Source organism: Corticium candelabrum, chromosome 7 (genome assembly GCF_963422355.1).
Source record: "Corticium candelabrum chromosome 7, ooCorCand1.1, whole genome shotgun sequence".
Taxonomy (NCBI): domain Eukaryota; kingdom Metazoa; phylum Porifera; class Homoscleromorpha; order Homosclerophorida; family Plakinidae; genus Corticium; species Corticium candelabrum.
In genome coordinates, this window is record NC_085091.1 from 7,111,968 (window position 1) to 7,129,467 (window position 17,500).

Below are 17,500 nucleotides of genomic sequence, written 5' to 3' on the forward strand. Positions count from 1 at the left end.
CTCAACATTCTTAACTGTCATGCTTACTTGATTAACAAACTCTTCGTTGGTTAAAGATTCATGAAATTTTGAAAATACCAACATACACAGGCGAAAGTTGCACTGCCGAGAACACAGGCCAAACGTTCTTGACCTCTGACAACAGTTATCTTATCGTATGCGGTGGTAATTCAAACTTGAAATTTATAAAGTAATCGCATTTGTTATATACAGATACAATATTAATTTAACTGTAACTGTGTGTTATTAGGCTCACAAGTACAGCAGGAAGTAGCTGTAAAGAGCTGTATGACATTGGTTTACAAGGAAGCGAGCATTCTAAGTCTTACCTACTATTCGAAAGTACGGGGAAAACAACTTTCAAGGTAATTCATTGTTCCATACAAACACATATACATATACATATACAAACACATATACATAGAACAAATACAACTGCCGAATGCGTTTTTTCCGTAAATTCAACAATTAACGTATAGATAGGTGTGAAGAACCGTGACGCCAAAAGGCGGCCACATGACTATGGGCACCCTATAGTTTTCTCCTTCACTGAAAAGTAAAGTTTCAAAATTTTGTAATGTTTTGGCTCTTTAGCTAAGATTACGCCTATCTGGGCTCGAGTGACCAACCGGTCACCTCCCCTCGGGAGCATAACATCTATATGCATGTTATATCAGATGTGAATGATTTATCACTGGTATTCATATTATACGCGACCAGTTGCATTTGGTGTTTATATTACTGCGCACATATTCAATGAATATGCATGTATATAGTAATTATTTGTGTTTGCGTTATACAGACATATTGTGATATGACTTCAGGAGGTGGAGGTTGGACACTCGTTGCTCGAGCACAAGGAAGCAGTTCAGAGTGGGCTCCGGCTAGTCAATACTGGCATAACAACGCACTCATTGCGCCGGATACTGCAGCAGACGTTAGTGCAGTAACTTCGATGAAAAACAAAGGATGGCTTAGTATCAACGGAAAGAAAGTGAAAGTGTGCTACAACGGACCTTACACCAATTGTGCTGTGTTTACTCATAATCTTGGAATACCACTTTCTCAACTATTTGCCAGCAACTTTGGCGTCACTGTTACTGAGAATTACAACTTTCAAACTCTTGCAGCTGCGTTTGGCGTCTCTCTTACTTTTCCGGCCAACCTTCAGTGGTGTGGACTGAATGTAGGAGATAAATGCGTCCAAGGCACTAGTACCAACGTGGCAGAACGTCAGACAATTTCTCGCATCGGATGCACTGGAGACTACTCGAAAACAGGAGTTTGCCGCATGGATGACTATGCTCTAGGAATTGGAGTCAGCAGCTGCCATGATGGCTATGGGTGTAGTAAAACTGGAACATCAACAAAAAATTTGCATTATCTATCTGGAAATAAATACGGAGTCTTTCAACAAACTGCATTCATATACGTGCAGTAATGAAGAACAGTGTTTTGGCGAGGACCGTGCATGTGTCAGTGTTCTTTCGCTGTTGATTAATTGGGCTGGTTTGCAAGCGCATGCATGCATGTGGCACTCTGTTTGTGACGTTTGGTTGCAGATAGTAAGTCAAGCCGTTTGTCGCAATCGATGTTGTGTTTGTATGCAGTAGACAAAGCTGTGCTGTGCTAGCTAATACATGTACTGATTGCTTGCAGTTGCACGACTGTCTCTTTTACTAGAAATACGTGGTAGGTAATTATGCATGCAGACCAAGGCGTGTACTGGAAGCAAGCGTTACTTAGCTAGTTTTTACGTGCTGTCAGACTAAACGTGTAGTGACGTCATTATGAGGTAATTAAATAAAGGGCTATTTAATCAGCTAAGCCCTATTTCAACAGTTTTCGGAAACTCCAAGTACAAATTTTGAAAGTCATATAGGGTTGAAACCTCACCAATCCTACCAGTAACTATGGGGATCCCAGCGGCGTATTGCCAGGCCCCAAAAATAGGAAGCGTGTTAATTTAATAACTTTTTAATATTAATATTAATTTACAACGTAGGACGATTTAGGTATAAGTACAGTCTCCAAATTACAACCATATATTAATGAGTATACAAACTATTTATATATTAGAGGGTTTTCTTCTCTACTTTAAGCGCGATCTTCGGCCTTGATTTATGAAGCAAAATCTGTCTATAATTTTGGGGTTAGGATTATAGATAAATTTACTATCCACATACTAACACTATCCACTTTCACACTTTCAGTGTAGATAGTAGGAATTCGTGAATTGTCATCAACAACGTATACAATAGATAATAAAAGGAACACGCCTAAATTAGAGGATCACGCTATGATCCCCCATAGCTACGGCTCCCCTGAACTCGTTGGGTCCGCCACTGACGGTGCACGACGTGTTTGAATCATAAATGAATATCAAAGCAAGCACGTGCATTTGCTAGCTTCACGATCAACATGATACTTAGGTGGTGACGTGAACCCTAAAAATTAAGCGCTGATGATTTACGCAAAGTATAAAGGGTCACAGCTTAATATATTTTGTAGTAAGACGAGTGTCTAACTGCTGTGCATGCCCCAGATGTTAATCCCCCTATGCATACATAAATAACTATATAGCGCGTAATGATCATGGGTGAGATCTAGCAAGGGTGATGATGTCTAGGTTAGCAAATTGCTTTTGTACATTTGGAAAGCTTATAGCTTTTGATGTTCAGAGAGTTTATTTATCGATACACTATAGTAGCTAGTGTGCGGAGGTAGCTGTTTGCGAGAAGAGAGAAAGGCGTGGCCGTATGTTCTCACACCCTACCTAGTGCTAAACGATTTGCTTCGAAGCCTCTAGTCTGGTTGTTTGTGAGAAGAGTTAGCTAACTCCATGCGTGGCTAAAATAAAAGTCAAAACAAATCGCATTGCAGCTCTAGAAGAGTCCGAACCACCGCTCGGTAGTAATTGAATGGGTCGACTGCTTTCTCGCACCGCAAGACATTCTTGGGTAGACTTTCGCAGCCTCCGCTACAGTTGTCTTGTAAGCGTCGTCTACGTTAGGTCACTAACTTGTATCTCCCCATATTGTTTTTGACTAATGTTGTGGAGCGTTCGCTAGGCGTGGTCACACTGCCTTGGCTCTATTAGAGGAGGTCGTATCGGTTAGTAGTCGTCAATCGTTAGTAAAATCATTTCAGTGTGCGTGTGGAGACGATGGACAGGCAACGACGGTTAAGTGGACCATTTGATATGGTGACCATTTTTCGAGGAACGCAAGAGCTGCCAATGAAATTGTCGGACGTGAGCAGTATGCGACTGTCTCGAGTTTTTAATGCAAGTAAAGTTGTACACGGTGCGATTAACTTTTGATGTTAAAACAATCATACAATGTTACCTAATAAATTAAGGTGATCAAAAAAATTCAGTGTTGCGTATCAATGTGTAGGTAGAAGTCATTTACCGGAAAAGAGAGGATGGCAACAAGACGGCAATATATTGTCAGACCGACGGGCGATTCAACGGACTCTCGGCTGGTCATCGCTATCAACTCTACGGTGTCCCGCTCTTGGTGGAAGAGTCGAATGTGTCCGATGCCTCGTGGTTTTCGCACAGTCGTCGCCTACAGCTGCAGCCAGTTGTAGGTGTAACCAGTGGAGCAAGTCGCCATACTGCTAGGACCGCAACATCTCCAGCACCCAAAACTTCATGGACGCCGGCGCCGTCTTCCTCTTGGTCTGCGTTTAGATCGGTAGCACCGAGCAGCAAGAAAGCGCGGTCGCAATCGGCAGTCAGAGAAATCAAGAAGAGTGTTGACCTGTAGTCTATGGAAGTCGTTCGAAACAAGCTGCAGCTAGCCGACGTACGTTCGCAGACGTACGTTCGCTTTGCCGAAAGTGACGTCAGCCTACTACGTATTACTGACTTAGTTCAGAGTCACTTCGAAGATCAAGATGTTGTTCTGTGTGACGACCGAATTATCCTAGTGGACAACCGCGGCGTACCGTTCGCAGATGACGACGGGACAAGAGGTAGGATATACGTTACATCTATGCATGTACAGTATGCATGACGAGGTGTTAATCTAGGAGTCTCTGCAGCAAGCAGCGCGGTCTTCTTTAATTTGTCTGTGCATGAACATGTCGATCACCCTAAAGCCTTGCATGCTCAAATGCACTAGCATGCATGCATGCACTCTAGCTGGTATGTATATATACGTTTACGCTTTAACTAATTAACCTAGTTGCTTTGGATGCATGCAGACGTACACTTTTGGAAGGTACCGTCTCGAAGAATCTGTGCGGTACTCCAGTCGGACTATGACTTACTGAATTGCTACCTCGATTCTATACGAGAGACAGCAATGATCAAAAGAAAACGAGCTTCATCGGCCACCGCCTCGTCAACAGCGATCGGTTACGGCCAGCTGCAGTCGTTGAGCTCGAGCACTCGTGCCTCATCTCCGGATATGTATATCCTTTTCAAGATCGACGGCAAAGTAGAAGACTCGCTAACTCATCTCGGCCGCCTGGAGTCCAGCTTCGAACGAGTACACGAGCCACTCGAGAACATCGAAGACAAGATGGAGCAAGTGACTCGCCATCGGTTGCCATCGAAACGACGCACTAAATCGAAAGCAGCGACAATAGCAGCAACAATGATGCGTTGCAAGATTTGCCACCTGCTCAGCAGAAGTCCAGTAGCAGTGTCTATTTGCTGCCGACAATGGCTCGGCTGCGAACGTTGCACTTCTCAATGCGGGCGTTGCCTACTCTGCAACGCTACTTGGTCGGACGGCAAACTTCCACTGTCTCTTCACGGTTTCGACGACATGAAAGAGCATAGAAAGGGAAATGGGAGCGACGTAGCTCATAACGACAGCTCGTCGGACACGGAACTACCAATCGTGTTACCATCTGCCACAACCCAAGGTGCCGGTACCTCCTCGTCACGCAGCTTGACTGCAGATGTGAACGTACGCGCCGACAATGAGAGCCCAGAGATCATTGAGTGACACATTGACATAGTCTACGTAATAACTAGCTCTAGCTGTCAGCCACGCTGTTCTGCGTTAGCTAGTTGAGTTAATTAATTGAGTTGAGCAAATAGAGTTCAGTTGAGTTGACTTCAACTAGAGTTCAGAAGGCGTTGATGATGGACGTGCATGTCTGTTTACTTGGTGAGTTGTCGACGTCACATGCAAATGAGAAATGCGACCTGCTATAGAGTACCACGCCCACCCTTGTATACGGTACCGGTACCGTGTACTACATCTAGAGTGTGCCCGTGAAAGCTCGCAGTCTACTACTTAATTAATTGTAGTAGGTTGACGGTTTCGATGTTTCAATTGTGTCTCGATTTTTCCTAGCAACAAACGTCGTTCCGTATACTTCGTCACCACAGTTGCCAACTCGGCGATCCGCAAGCTAGTGAGGAGCCTACCTAGTTGTAACATAGCATTTTCCTCCAACCTGTTCATCTACAATAAAGGTAGCGTGTTGTGTACAATGCACGTACAGTACGTGTACCTACACAGCTAGGGACCGAGTTATTCGCTGGCACAACGTTGTGTGTCAGAGCGAAGTTGTCAAGAGTTGCGAACGTAGTTTGGCACGTGACGGAAAGCAAAGTAAAAACAAACACCTGCTTGTGTGTTGGAAACGTGATCTCCTGAGACACGCATACGAATGGCAGTCCTGCTGAGACCCCCGCTGAGATTCCTGCTGTGTCTAGCGTTTTCGGTCATTTCAATTTTCTATTTTCTATTTTCTATTCATGTTAGAAATAGAAAAGCGAACAGTGCGTTCAAGTTTCTAGTTTTGAGCACATAGGTGCCTAAAAATCAAACTTCAAAAGATAATCTAAAGATCACAAGAATCAAGCATCAGAAGATGAAAACCATTTTACAAAAAATGGGGAAAATTAAAAATTAAAAATTAAAAATTTAATAAACACAAAAATTTTAAATAAGAATGCAAGTAAAAAATTACAAATTGAAAATTAAAAAATTAACTAAAATTTGAAAATTGAAAAATGAAAACATAAAAATTGAAATGTAGAAAATTAAATGGCCGGACCATCCACAGACAATAGGTGCCTAAAAATCAACCGTTAAAAATAAATCTAAAAATTACAAGAATCAAACATCAAAAGATGAAAAACCATTTTACAAAGAAATAAAAAAGATGCAAGTAAAAAATAAATAATTAAAAATTAAAAACTGAATATTTTAAAAATTTAAAAATTAAATAAAAATTGAAAATTCAAAAACCAAAACGTAAAAATTGAAATGTAAAAAATTAGATGGCCGAATCATTCACTAACCGTCCGGCCATTTACTTTCTGCATTTCAATTTTTATGTTTTCATTTTTCATTTTTACTTACTTTTTACTTAATTTTTTCAATTCTTTTATTTTAATTGTTTTATTTTCAAATTTTAAATTTTTCTTGCATTCTTATCTAAAAATTTTGTATTTATTACATTTTTAATTTTTAATTTTCATATTTTTATCTCCTTTTTATTCTTTTGTAAAATTGTTTCATCTTTTGATGTTTGATTCTTGTGATCTTTAGATTAATGTTTTAAAGTTTGAATTGTAAGCACCCTAGGTGTTCAAAACTAGAAACTTGAACGCGCCGTTGGCTTATTCAATTTCTCACATGAATAGACAATTGAATTGACCAAAGACACACTAGACACAGCGGGGGTTTCAGTGGGAGTGCCATTCAAACGCGTGTCTCAGGAGATCATTTTTCCAACACTCAAACAGCTGCTTGTTTTCTGTTTACTTTCCGTCACGTGCCAAACCACGCTTTGTCGCGGACAACTCCGCTCTGACACACAACGTTGTGCCAGTGAATACCACGATCCCTAGCCGTGTTGGTACGTGCACAACACGCTACCTTTCCCGTACATCAACCGGTTAGAAGGGATGTCAACTCTGTCAACATGTGGTTGCCCATTTCTTCTGATCGATTTCTTTTCACGGAGTTTAGTGACGAGCCGGCCGTGGGAAATGTGCTTTGCTTTCTAAACATTGCTGGATATTATTGAATTAGCAACACTAAACTTAACTAGACATTTGAGTAGAAAGTGTCGTTCTTGACAAACATTTGAGTTTTGTGTATCTGCCTGTTTGTTTGTTTGTCTACTTGTTTTTGGGCTTTTTCATGTATTTTAATTAAAGTTAGCAATCACTAGGCAGATAAATCCGTTCATTGTTTGTAATGGTTGCATGAACGATGCATGCAGAAGTTAAATTTAAAAAGTTTATAGTCTTTTACCGTATTGTATTAGATGAGTAATAATTGACTCCTGAACAGTAGACTAAACTTTTATATTACATCTTGCTCAGAAAACACTAATTCATACGTCTAATCTCAAAATCATTTGTGAGCGAGATAACGTTCCGTATAGCTCATTGACTTTCTCATCACCTGGTTGGGTAATTTCTATATACGTCGACTCTGACACAACTATATTTTCGTGGAGTGTACTACTACAATAGACTGCAGAGTGCCATTGTGACCGCTTTCTACGACAAAATGTCGCCGATTGTCCTATTCTATATATATATATATATACATGATTAAACAGTAAGTGTAATGTGTGCACTTATGAGAGAATGTATTGTATTACAATGTCCCTAGTCTTATATCTTACTTGTAACCTTACACGCTCTATTACAACATAATATCATACTCATCTCTATACATCCCCTTTTCTTTACCAAAAAAGAAAACTAACAACTTTGAGTTCTTATACTGATTACTCTAATCAAATCACTACTTGCACACATAGTCTTTTAGGGATCTGCCTGCTCTGACGCTATTCAACATCATGCGACGTCATAAAGGCGTTAGGTACGCGAGTTACGCATAGTTTTTCGGTTAAAGTAAACAGAAGAATACACACGCCAGACGAATTTAAAAATACAAGATTAATATAAACTATAATAACCTTTTTATGATAATTAATACTAAGCAATGACAGTTAGTATGAAACGCGTTTTATGGCAACATAAACAATTAGCTTCATTTAATTGTCAAAGTTTATCATTAATTTATCGACGATCTGTAATTGCAAATATTGACCAGCAAACAAGATTTTGCTATGTCAGTTGTTTTCTTCTCTTCTGCATACCGCGTATAACGCGGAGAAACGTTTAATTTGCAAAACAATTAATGGCTTTTTAAGTCGTCGCCAATATATAACTATCCAAAAATTTTGCCATACGGAAACATCATAGCGTCGCTAACTACATATCATAGAGACGCAGCACACGGATACGTGTACCTCATTGTAAGTCAAGAAGGCGAATCCAAACTACAACTCAACGCTATCATCTTACCCTATTTACAGGGAGGTTTAATTAATAAAGTGTGTCTATAGTAACCAAGGTTGACCACTAGTGCATGTAACTTCATGCACTTGGTGATTGATGCACTTTGCATAACTCTAGTTATGCAGAGACGCTAAACAAAAATAGACATACGCAATGCATGTGTGCATAATAGAAGGAATGGGGGGTTTGCTAGACTCGTACCCAGTCTTCTCCTCACGCACACTCCACGTGTTTTACAACTATAGTCTATGATAAACCTGCCAGTGTGAGAACTTGACTGACTGTTAGTTTATACTTACTGAAAACTCTTCGATGCCGGTTCTGCTGAACCCTCTGCGGTACGTCGTCACAAATTTTAAAGTGGTGGGGTTAAAATCAATATTAATTAATTAATTAGGTTGGCGTGTTATTTAATCTTGGCCAAGGCGTGTACTAGAGGCAAGCATTACTTAGCTAGCTTTTACGTGCTGTCAGACTAAACGTGTAGTGAAGTCATTGTAAGGTGATTATATGAAAGGTTATTTAATCAGCTATGCCGTATTTCAAGTTTCCGGAAACTCAAAGTACAAATTTTCAAAATGATATGGGGTTGAAACCCTACCAATCCTACCAGTGACTACGGGCACAGGGAATATGCCGCGAAACACAAATTGTTTTCATGGCTTTAGATAGGGTTTTGCTATGGAAAGCATCGTAACCCAGCTGGGTTAATGACTCATTTACCCTAGCTGGGTTTACTCAAATTCGTCCAGAAACCCACTGAAACCACTCAAAGCCCATGATTGGTTAACAGAGCTGGGTTTTGAATAACCCAAATTCTCCGCGTTGCCGTGGATTGCTGCAGTATTCAACATTCTGTGGAACCCATGAAAACCAATGAAAACCCATGAAACTGTCAATGCAAATTGCAACGGTAAGTGGACATTGAACTGATCGTAATCATGTCTGATTATATTTCCATTTAGCTAATCTAATCGCAACATCTTCAATTATGTGCTAGTAACCATTTGACACGCGGACTATAGACTAGAAAAAAATGCACTTGAGAAATGTTCTTCACAAGTGACACTGTTTCTGCTTTCTTTCACGTTCAGTAGCAATCCTTGTCAGTTATCTGCTTTTTCACTTGGTTTCTGATGATTCTCTTGCCCATGTGATGAATCGCTAACAGCAACTGTGGTTTCTTTTAGTTGAACTGCCATGATCGCGAGTGTCCTCTGCCAGGCTCTGGTTGAGCATTCATGCAGTACTTGAGGATTTTATCGTTTTCTAATAGAAAGAAGTCGTTGCAACTGCAAGATTACAGACAAGAAGAGACAAGTGTTACCAGTTTGTTTTTTCTAATCTTGTTCAAAGCCTTGATCTCGGGCCATGTTTGTAACTTGAAGTAACTATCGCCTTTCGGTTTTCGGCTGGCCTAGGCTTCTTCATCGATGGTTTCATCTACGTACGATATCAACAGGAAAACGTTACTCATTCTACATCTGAAGAGCGACAATCACGGCACGTAGACAGACTACGTCTGTTCCCCATAAGTGTGAACTTTGAAAATCATCAATATCTCTGCTGTTTTCTGGACTTTAGCGATGATCTCGGTATCGTTAGAAACCGGTAGGTCTGGCATTTCTGTTTATCAAATTATCTAAGCCTTTCCTACAAACGAAACGGAAGGATAATACTTATGCATATCAAACACAAACGGGTGGAGCAATGGTTATTATCCAATTATCTTGTAAGACCCACGGATCAGCAACTGGAACCATTTAAGATAATTGGTATAACATGGTCTAACTTAAGCAGCTCTTAGTGCTCAAATGAGCACACCTGGTGTGACCTCTACTTCATTACTCACTACCGAGTTCAAGCCTAGTTACGGGGAACAGACAGTAGGACGTACCTGAAGCCGCTAGCTGTACATGTGGTAGCTATCCGCGCAGGCATAATCCTCTTTGCAGACGCCGCGACAACGAACCGCCAAAACAGACTGCCGGTTGAGTCCAAGTGCCCGCTTACTTGCAATTTGAACAGTGCGTGATGGTGATTGGCTAGAGTGAAGACTCCCGTTCAGGTACGCTTTTCCAAGCTTGACGCCGATTAGTTCATTTCGATCCTCCTCGATCTTGCTGCCTACGGTCACATCTTGTGAGACCCGAGTTGGTAGCTGTTTAGCTTTAGACTTGCTAATTGCTAGTCTACTATCAACGAAGTATGAAAGTAAACACTATCAGTCTGGTCGGTACGCGTGACCTTGGTCACGAGTGCACCCAGAGTGGTAAATGACATGGCAAACAAAATATGGCAACAATTCTGTCTTCTAAAAGGCTGAAGACAAGAAACACAGAAACAGAGAAAGTGCATCACTCTATATGGCAGAGTTTCAATAATACTGAAAAAAGTTTACAATTTACCATATTGATGTCCCTCGGAATTCTAACGCCTTGTTCGCGTCCATCGTGTCCGTTTGTAGACTTGATTTCTCTCGTTTTGATCTAGCAACTTTCCTGACGTGGAGGTACCGTAAGCAGCAGTTCTCTGCTCAGACTGGGTTTCAGATTTCCCAACTATAGTCTTATGTGGGTTCTTTCATCAAGAACCATAGCTAAAAACCCAATGAAAAGACTAGCTATGTTGCGTGGGGTTTCGCGGCATATTCCCTGTGCTCATGTAGTCATAGTAAGCTAATCGGTGTGCTCATGTTTAGATAACCGGTGTCTTCATGAGTTTGCCGGCGGTCTCATGTCGTAGTGTAATTTTGGCTTACCTACGAAACCTAGTGTACGGTTTCTCTAGCCATGCAAGATCATCACAAGAGTCCAAAAGACAGTGGGGATATCACAGCTTTTCGACGTTCAACCCTAACTATTAACGAATAGACATGCAGCACAGAGTAAACATCTACACGCCATTTGCTAAGCAGGCGCTAGATTAGTTAGATTGACTTCAACCGTTTCACTGGTAGAAATGCTGTCTAGATCGATGCCCGTCATTACAGAAAGTAATGATGATCATCAGGTACGTTTCATGCACCACACCAGCTCTCCCCACTCACACTTCAAAATCCAAACTGACAGCCAGATACTAGTTCAGACACTAACAAACACTTAGGTTAAAAGCCACGTGGGCGTTGTAGAGAATTTGGTATCAGGCTGTTACGCAGACTCAGCGGAGCTTTACTGTCTGGCAACGCACTGGGCAGCCACTTTGGTGTTGGGACGAAGTATTCACGAAGTTCCTCTTGGGAAGCGTAGCAGAGCTGCTCGCGGAGAGTTACTTCTACTTCCTCACTTGTCACTTCTTCGGGCAGCTTGCTGCGCTATCGTTTGAGCAGACGTGAAACACTGACATGTCGAAGTTACCCTGTTTTCTACTTGCATGTTGTCTCTGTACTCTTTCCATCTTTCGATGCGATGGAAAATCCAGCGCTGAAGCTACTGTATGCCCAGGAATGAAGGGAGAACCAGTCAGTTGAGTCATTGTGAGTGTTTACGTAACTCTAGTCATGCACTGGAATTCTTGATGCAGGGCGTTCCTGGCGTACCCGGACCACCAGGTATTCGGGTAAGTTACTTACTAACGTTTTAGTCTCGCTTAGCCAGATCACTAAATTACCAAAAATTATATCATCTGCTCGAAATTAAATATTACGGCAATTTTGGCTTGATTTCTAATGTATAATCCAGAATCTGGTGTGTAAGAAATACATTAATATAACATAAATTACTAGAGTCTAACATATTCACTACCTTTATCGTTTTTATTATTATTGTTTAGTATTATATATATATATATATATATATATATATATATATATATATATATACCTGCACGAATATGAAAATGTTTCTGCTCAACCATCTACACTTTTATATACCAAACTTCATCAATGTTACTCTTGCAAATGAATTTGTCAATACACGGTCATGCTAACGATCAACTGTTGGTAGAAGAATAGAAATATTTCACTACTTATAATAATTGCGCGTGCATATTATTGACATCATACAGACTGTGCAGGCAAAGGCCACTGTATTATATGCATACACTTACAAACCGCTATTGGTCTTCTCCTAGAACTTTCATGTCTTACATTGCTCATTTGCCGTCTACTTGATTAATTACAGATGTTTGTGTGTGTGTGTGTGTGTGTGTGTGTGTGTGTGTGCGTGCGTGAGTGTGTGTGTGTGTGTGTGAGTGTGTGTGTGTGTGAGTGTGTGTGTTTGTGTGTGTGTGTGTGTGTGTGTGTGTGTGTGTGTTTGTGTGTGTGTGTGTGTGTGTGTGTGTGTGTGTGTGTGTTTGTGTGTGTGTGTGTGTGTGTGTGTGTGTGTGTTTGTGTGTGTGTGTGTGTGTGTGTGTGTGTGTGTGTGTGTGTGTGTGTGTTTGTGTGTGTGTGTGTGTGTGTGTGTGTGTGTGTGTTTGTGTGTGTGTGTGTGTGTGTTTGTGTGTGTGTGTGTGTGTGTGTGTGTGTGTGTTTGTGTGTGTGTGTGTGTGTGTGTGTGTGTGTGTGTGTGTGTGTTTGTGTGTTTGTGTGTGTGTGTGTGTGTGTGTGTGTGTGTGTGTGTGTGTGTGTGTGTGTGTGTGTGTGTGTGGCTCAATTGATTAGAGAGTGCGTTTGGAGAAAGGAAACATATGGGACCTTGTATGGTTGCAAGTTCAAGTCACAGTGATAGCGAGCTATGGCATAATTTCCTTGGGCAAGAAGCTTACACAGTTTCCTCTCTGCATTCAGGAATATAAATGAGTAACTGGTCTTTGACTGGGGTGGCAAAGGCCTCCGACTGCGACAAAGTACATCAACCACTGAGGTCAGGGTGGGACTTTGGGTGCCCACACCGCAGTTTGCACCGCAGTCAGTGCTCTTGCGGGCACCCGTCCAGGCTCCAGCAGATTGCTTAGCAAGGCCCATAGCTCCTACTTATTGCACAGGAACCCAGCCATATGGCTGGGGCATGACCGTTTAACGGCAGCTCCTTATCCATTTACCATTTGCCAATTTGTGTGTGTGTGTGTGTGTGTGTGTGTGTGTGTGTGTGTGTGTGTGTGTGTGTGTGTGTGTGTGTGTGTGTGTGTCTTGGAAACGTAGAGTGTTCACAAACCGAGGATTTAGCAAGAATACAAAACTAAGAGTCTTTATGTCACTAGTGGTGCCAGTTTTACTATATGTTTGTTAGACTTGGCCAATTACTCAAGTAGATATTCGAAGACTGAACACTTTTCGTATGCGCTGTATTAGCTCTATCTTGGGTGTGTCAAGACTCACCAAGATAAAACATTTCTTCAATTTGAAATCTGATAAGGAAAAACCAATTGAACGTCAAATTCAACATCAAATATTGCAGTGGCTTGGTCATTTACAACGGATGAACGTCTCTCGTCCATAAAAGTTGTTGCTGAGAAGCAAGTTGCATAATGCGAAACGCCCTCAGCATGGTCCAAAGAACAGATGGATTGATACCATACAACGAGACCTGGTGTCATTGAATATTGACCTGTCAAAAGCCAATGACCGCTCTTCTTGGCGAAAACTTCTGTGATGCCGTAGCCCATAGTGGGTATGGCGGAATTCCAGGTTCCAGGTGTGTGTGTGGTGTGTGTGTGTGTGAGTGTGTGTGTGTGACCACATATTGATTCTTTTTGTCAAATTCAATGGGCAATCCTATACTATAATAGTCTTCCCCAGGTGAATACTTATTTGTTGAGCTTTGTAAACCATTGTTGGCTCTACAAGTGTGCTTTACCGTGTCTTCTATCAGGGTGCACATATACTATAACACACATTTCAAAGATTCTGCCAGGTTCTTCTGCTAGTGTCCTCTGCTAGTGTTTATCAACCGAAGCGGAAAAATATTTCTGTACTGACTACACATTTTAATTTCTGTTTTTATTATGAAGACTATTGTTTGATTGTTTATAGCAACAACATTATTTGCATAAACAGTAGATATCATACATATAAAATATGATTCCCAATATAAAAAAGTAGTGATATATATACATTAGTCGACCTTAATCAGAATTGCCGCAATTTGCAGACTAAATATCTCTATTGCACATTTAGGGCCATACCGGTTTTCAAGGTCCCCAAGGCGGACTGGGTAGCACAGGAACCAAGGTTGGTACAGTACGTATTTGCCTAGTTATTTAAAACATTTCGTACAAGTGGAAGCAACAACTACACACGCCGTGTGTATACACGCACACATACACCATCTATTTTATTCATGTGCCTTCACAAACACACACACACACACACACACACACACACACACACACACTTCACTTCACTTCACGCTGCGTTCATTCCAATGAGAAGCGATGCAGGCCAAGGTCATCATAGGCTATATCGAAGGAGTGGATGTTCTCTGACAGCAGAAACGCTCGTGGTTGTGGAGGCCTTGTTGGCGGAATGTTTGGTGACAGTACTGACATTGACTAGTCAGGGACTGACCATGTTTCTGTCTCTGGTGGTTTACAAGGCCGGCATGATTTACAGCAGTAAATTCACAACCATCAAAGCTGCAGTGTAAAGCAAATTCTGATGTCGTTTGCCTTGCTTCGCGGCAACATTTCTGCTCATCCTTGCGGTATTTCTCTTGTTCTTCCTTCTTGAAACTTTCTTCCTGTGTGGCAGCCCAGATCTTCTGCTACTAACCCCCAAACCCCATCAAGATTGCAATTTCTTAAATCCCTAAGTACCGAATCGTTCCATCTCATTCTCTGGCTCCTTTGGGTGATGCACACACCAAAAGCTTCCTTGGTAGACGACACTCATCCATGCGCAAGATGTGACCCAATAACCGAAGACGTCTCTGTGTCAGCATGGTGGAGATTCTTTGTAGGTTGGCCATCTTTCTGATGGAGGTGTCTCTCTTCCCGTCCCATAGGGACACTCCAAAGATGGAGCGGAGGCTTCTCATCACAAACCTCTGTAAGCGATGTATCTGCGGCTCCAAAAGTACTGCTGTTTCCAAACCATACAAAGGGGTGGAACGAACTACAGAGACAAAGATGCTCAACTTGGTACTAGACTTACTCTTCCTCTGGTGCCAAAGGATGCGATTAACTGACCCATATGACTGAGATGCTTTGGTCATCCGTGTTGATATCTCAACATCCATGCAGCAATTATTAGAAAGATAACTTCCAAGATACTGAAAGGATGGTACCACCTCAATTGGATCACAATCAGGATGCAAAGAAATGGAAGATGGAGAATGGGCATCAGCTCCAGGTAGCACAGCTAGAAGCTTAGTCTTCTTGTAATTGATGGTAAGCCCCATGTGATGGCAAGACGAATCCAGAGATTTCAGCAAGGAGGATAGACTTTCATAAGAATCAGACATCAATGCCATATCATCAGCATATTCAAGGTCTGACACTGACACCTCTGATGTAAGCTTCTTCCTGTTTCCAACCAGGTCAGCATCCAGAAGATATGACAAGCGCACACCTACATCTGGTTGGTTTTACAATCGGGGACACACACACACACACACACACACACACACACACACACACACACACACACACACACACACACACACACACACACACACACACACACACACACACACACACACACACACACACACACACACACACACACACACACACACACACACACACACACACACACACACACACACACACACACACACACACACACACACACACACACACACACACACACACACACACACACACACACACACACACACACACACACACACACACACACACACACACACACACACACACACACACACACACACACACACACACACACACACACACACACACACACACACACACACACACACACACACACACACACACACACACACACACACACACACACACACACACACACACACACACACACACACACACACACACACACACACACACACACACACACACACACACACACACACACACACACACACACACACACACACACACACACACACACACACACACACACACACACACACACACACACACACACACACACACACACACACACACACACACACACACACACACACACACACACACACACACACACACACACACACACACACACACACACACACACACACACACACACACACAGGCACACACACACACACACACACCATCCATGTTATCCATGTTGTGCCTTTACTTGAGTAAACACACACCACACACATACACACACAAACGCACACACACACGCACGCACACCACACGCACGCACACCACACGCACACATCACACACGCGCGCACGCACGCACGCACGCACACACACACGCGCACGCACAAGCACCTAAGCAAATGAACAGAGACACGCAATGAAACAGTTTGTAATCGCCATAAACTTACCGGTTGTCTATTGCAAAAGGGTACGAAAGGAGATGAGGGTCCAGTTGGTTCTACAGGCAAGCAAGTTAGTAATTAATGAAAGCAGCCATCTAGCAATATTTACATTCTCTATTTATCCAGGGTCTTCCAGGCTTAACAGGACCTCCAGGTTCACCAGGTCCACAAGGTCCTGCTGGAAAGACTGGACTAACGGTATGGTGGTTATTCCAAATACAAAATATAAAAATAACCTAATTAAATAAATTTTTTTTAAATATTAAAAATAAAAGTGAATGAGGAGACGACACAAGCTAAGAGTAACTAGAAACGTTTTAAAACAATCTTGAACTTTCACAATTATATAGCAGTCGACGCACTCGTGCAAATCCAATCTCTATAGACTTTACTTCTCGTTTGGGCTGGTCTTTCGATTAGCCTTTGATAATTGGTTAAATAATGATTTAGCTTAATATGAATTTAGAAATGCTACAAATCACTGCTACCGATGCATTAGCTACTACTAATTGTTTTACAGGGAGACTCAGGTGTAATCGGTCCTGCAGGTCCACCTGGTCCACAAGGTTTACCTGGAAAGACTGGACCAGCAGTAAGACAGACTTGGACATATGGAAAACAGCATGCATGTTTATCTACGTTCTTTCTGCAGGGTTCCTCTGGGCCTCGAGGTCCTAGAGGGGAAACAGGACCAAGTGGTCAAAAAGTATGTATAATTGTATATTATAGCTGTTGGTGTATAAACAGGCATGTACACTACTCTCCAAAGGGTGAATTCAACTAACCAGAAGAATGAGGTCAATGTGACGTTATTGTTTGGCTTTCTGTGTTTCATATTTCACATTTGT

The 17,500-nt window shown here is 41.8% G+C and overlaps 1 protein-coding gene and 1 long non-coding RNA gene across 2 annotated transcripts in view; both read left to right on the plus strand.

Annotated features, from left to right (window-relative positions):
* LOC134182737 (uncharacterized) overlaps positions 1–825 on the plus strand; it is a 2,283-nt gene extending 1,458 nt beyond the window's left edge. Inside the window, exons 2-4 of the long non-coding RNA XR_009970408.1 lie at positions 57–190; positions 251–365; positions 803–825. This is a non-coding gene — a long non-coding RNA (uncharacterized LOC134182737). The remainder of the gene's footprint in view (positions 1–56; positions 191–250; positions 366–802) is intronic.
* Positions 826–832: 7 nt separating this feature from the next.
* LOC134182738 (uncharacterized) lies at positions 833–1,658 on the plus strand. The gene has a single exon (XM_062650172.1). The coding sequence runs from the start codon at positions 956–958 to the stop codon at positions 1,439–1,441; it is 486 nt and encodes a 161-aa protein (XP_062506156.1). The 5' UTR covers positions 833–955; the 3' UTR covers positions 1,442–1,658.
* Positions 1,659–17,500: the final 15,842 nt, after the last annotated feature.

Excerpts from the sequence above, each read along its gene's own strand:
- LOC134182738 (XM_062650172.1), top strand. The coding sequence starts at position 956 with ATGAAAAACAAAGGATGGCTTAGTATCAACGGAAAGAAAGTGAAAGTG.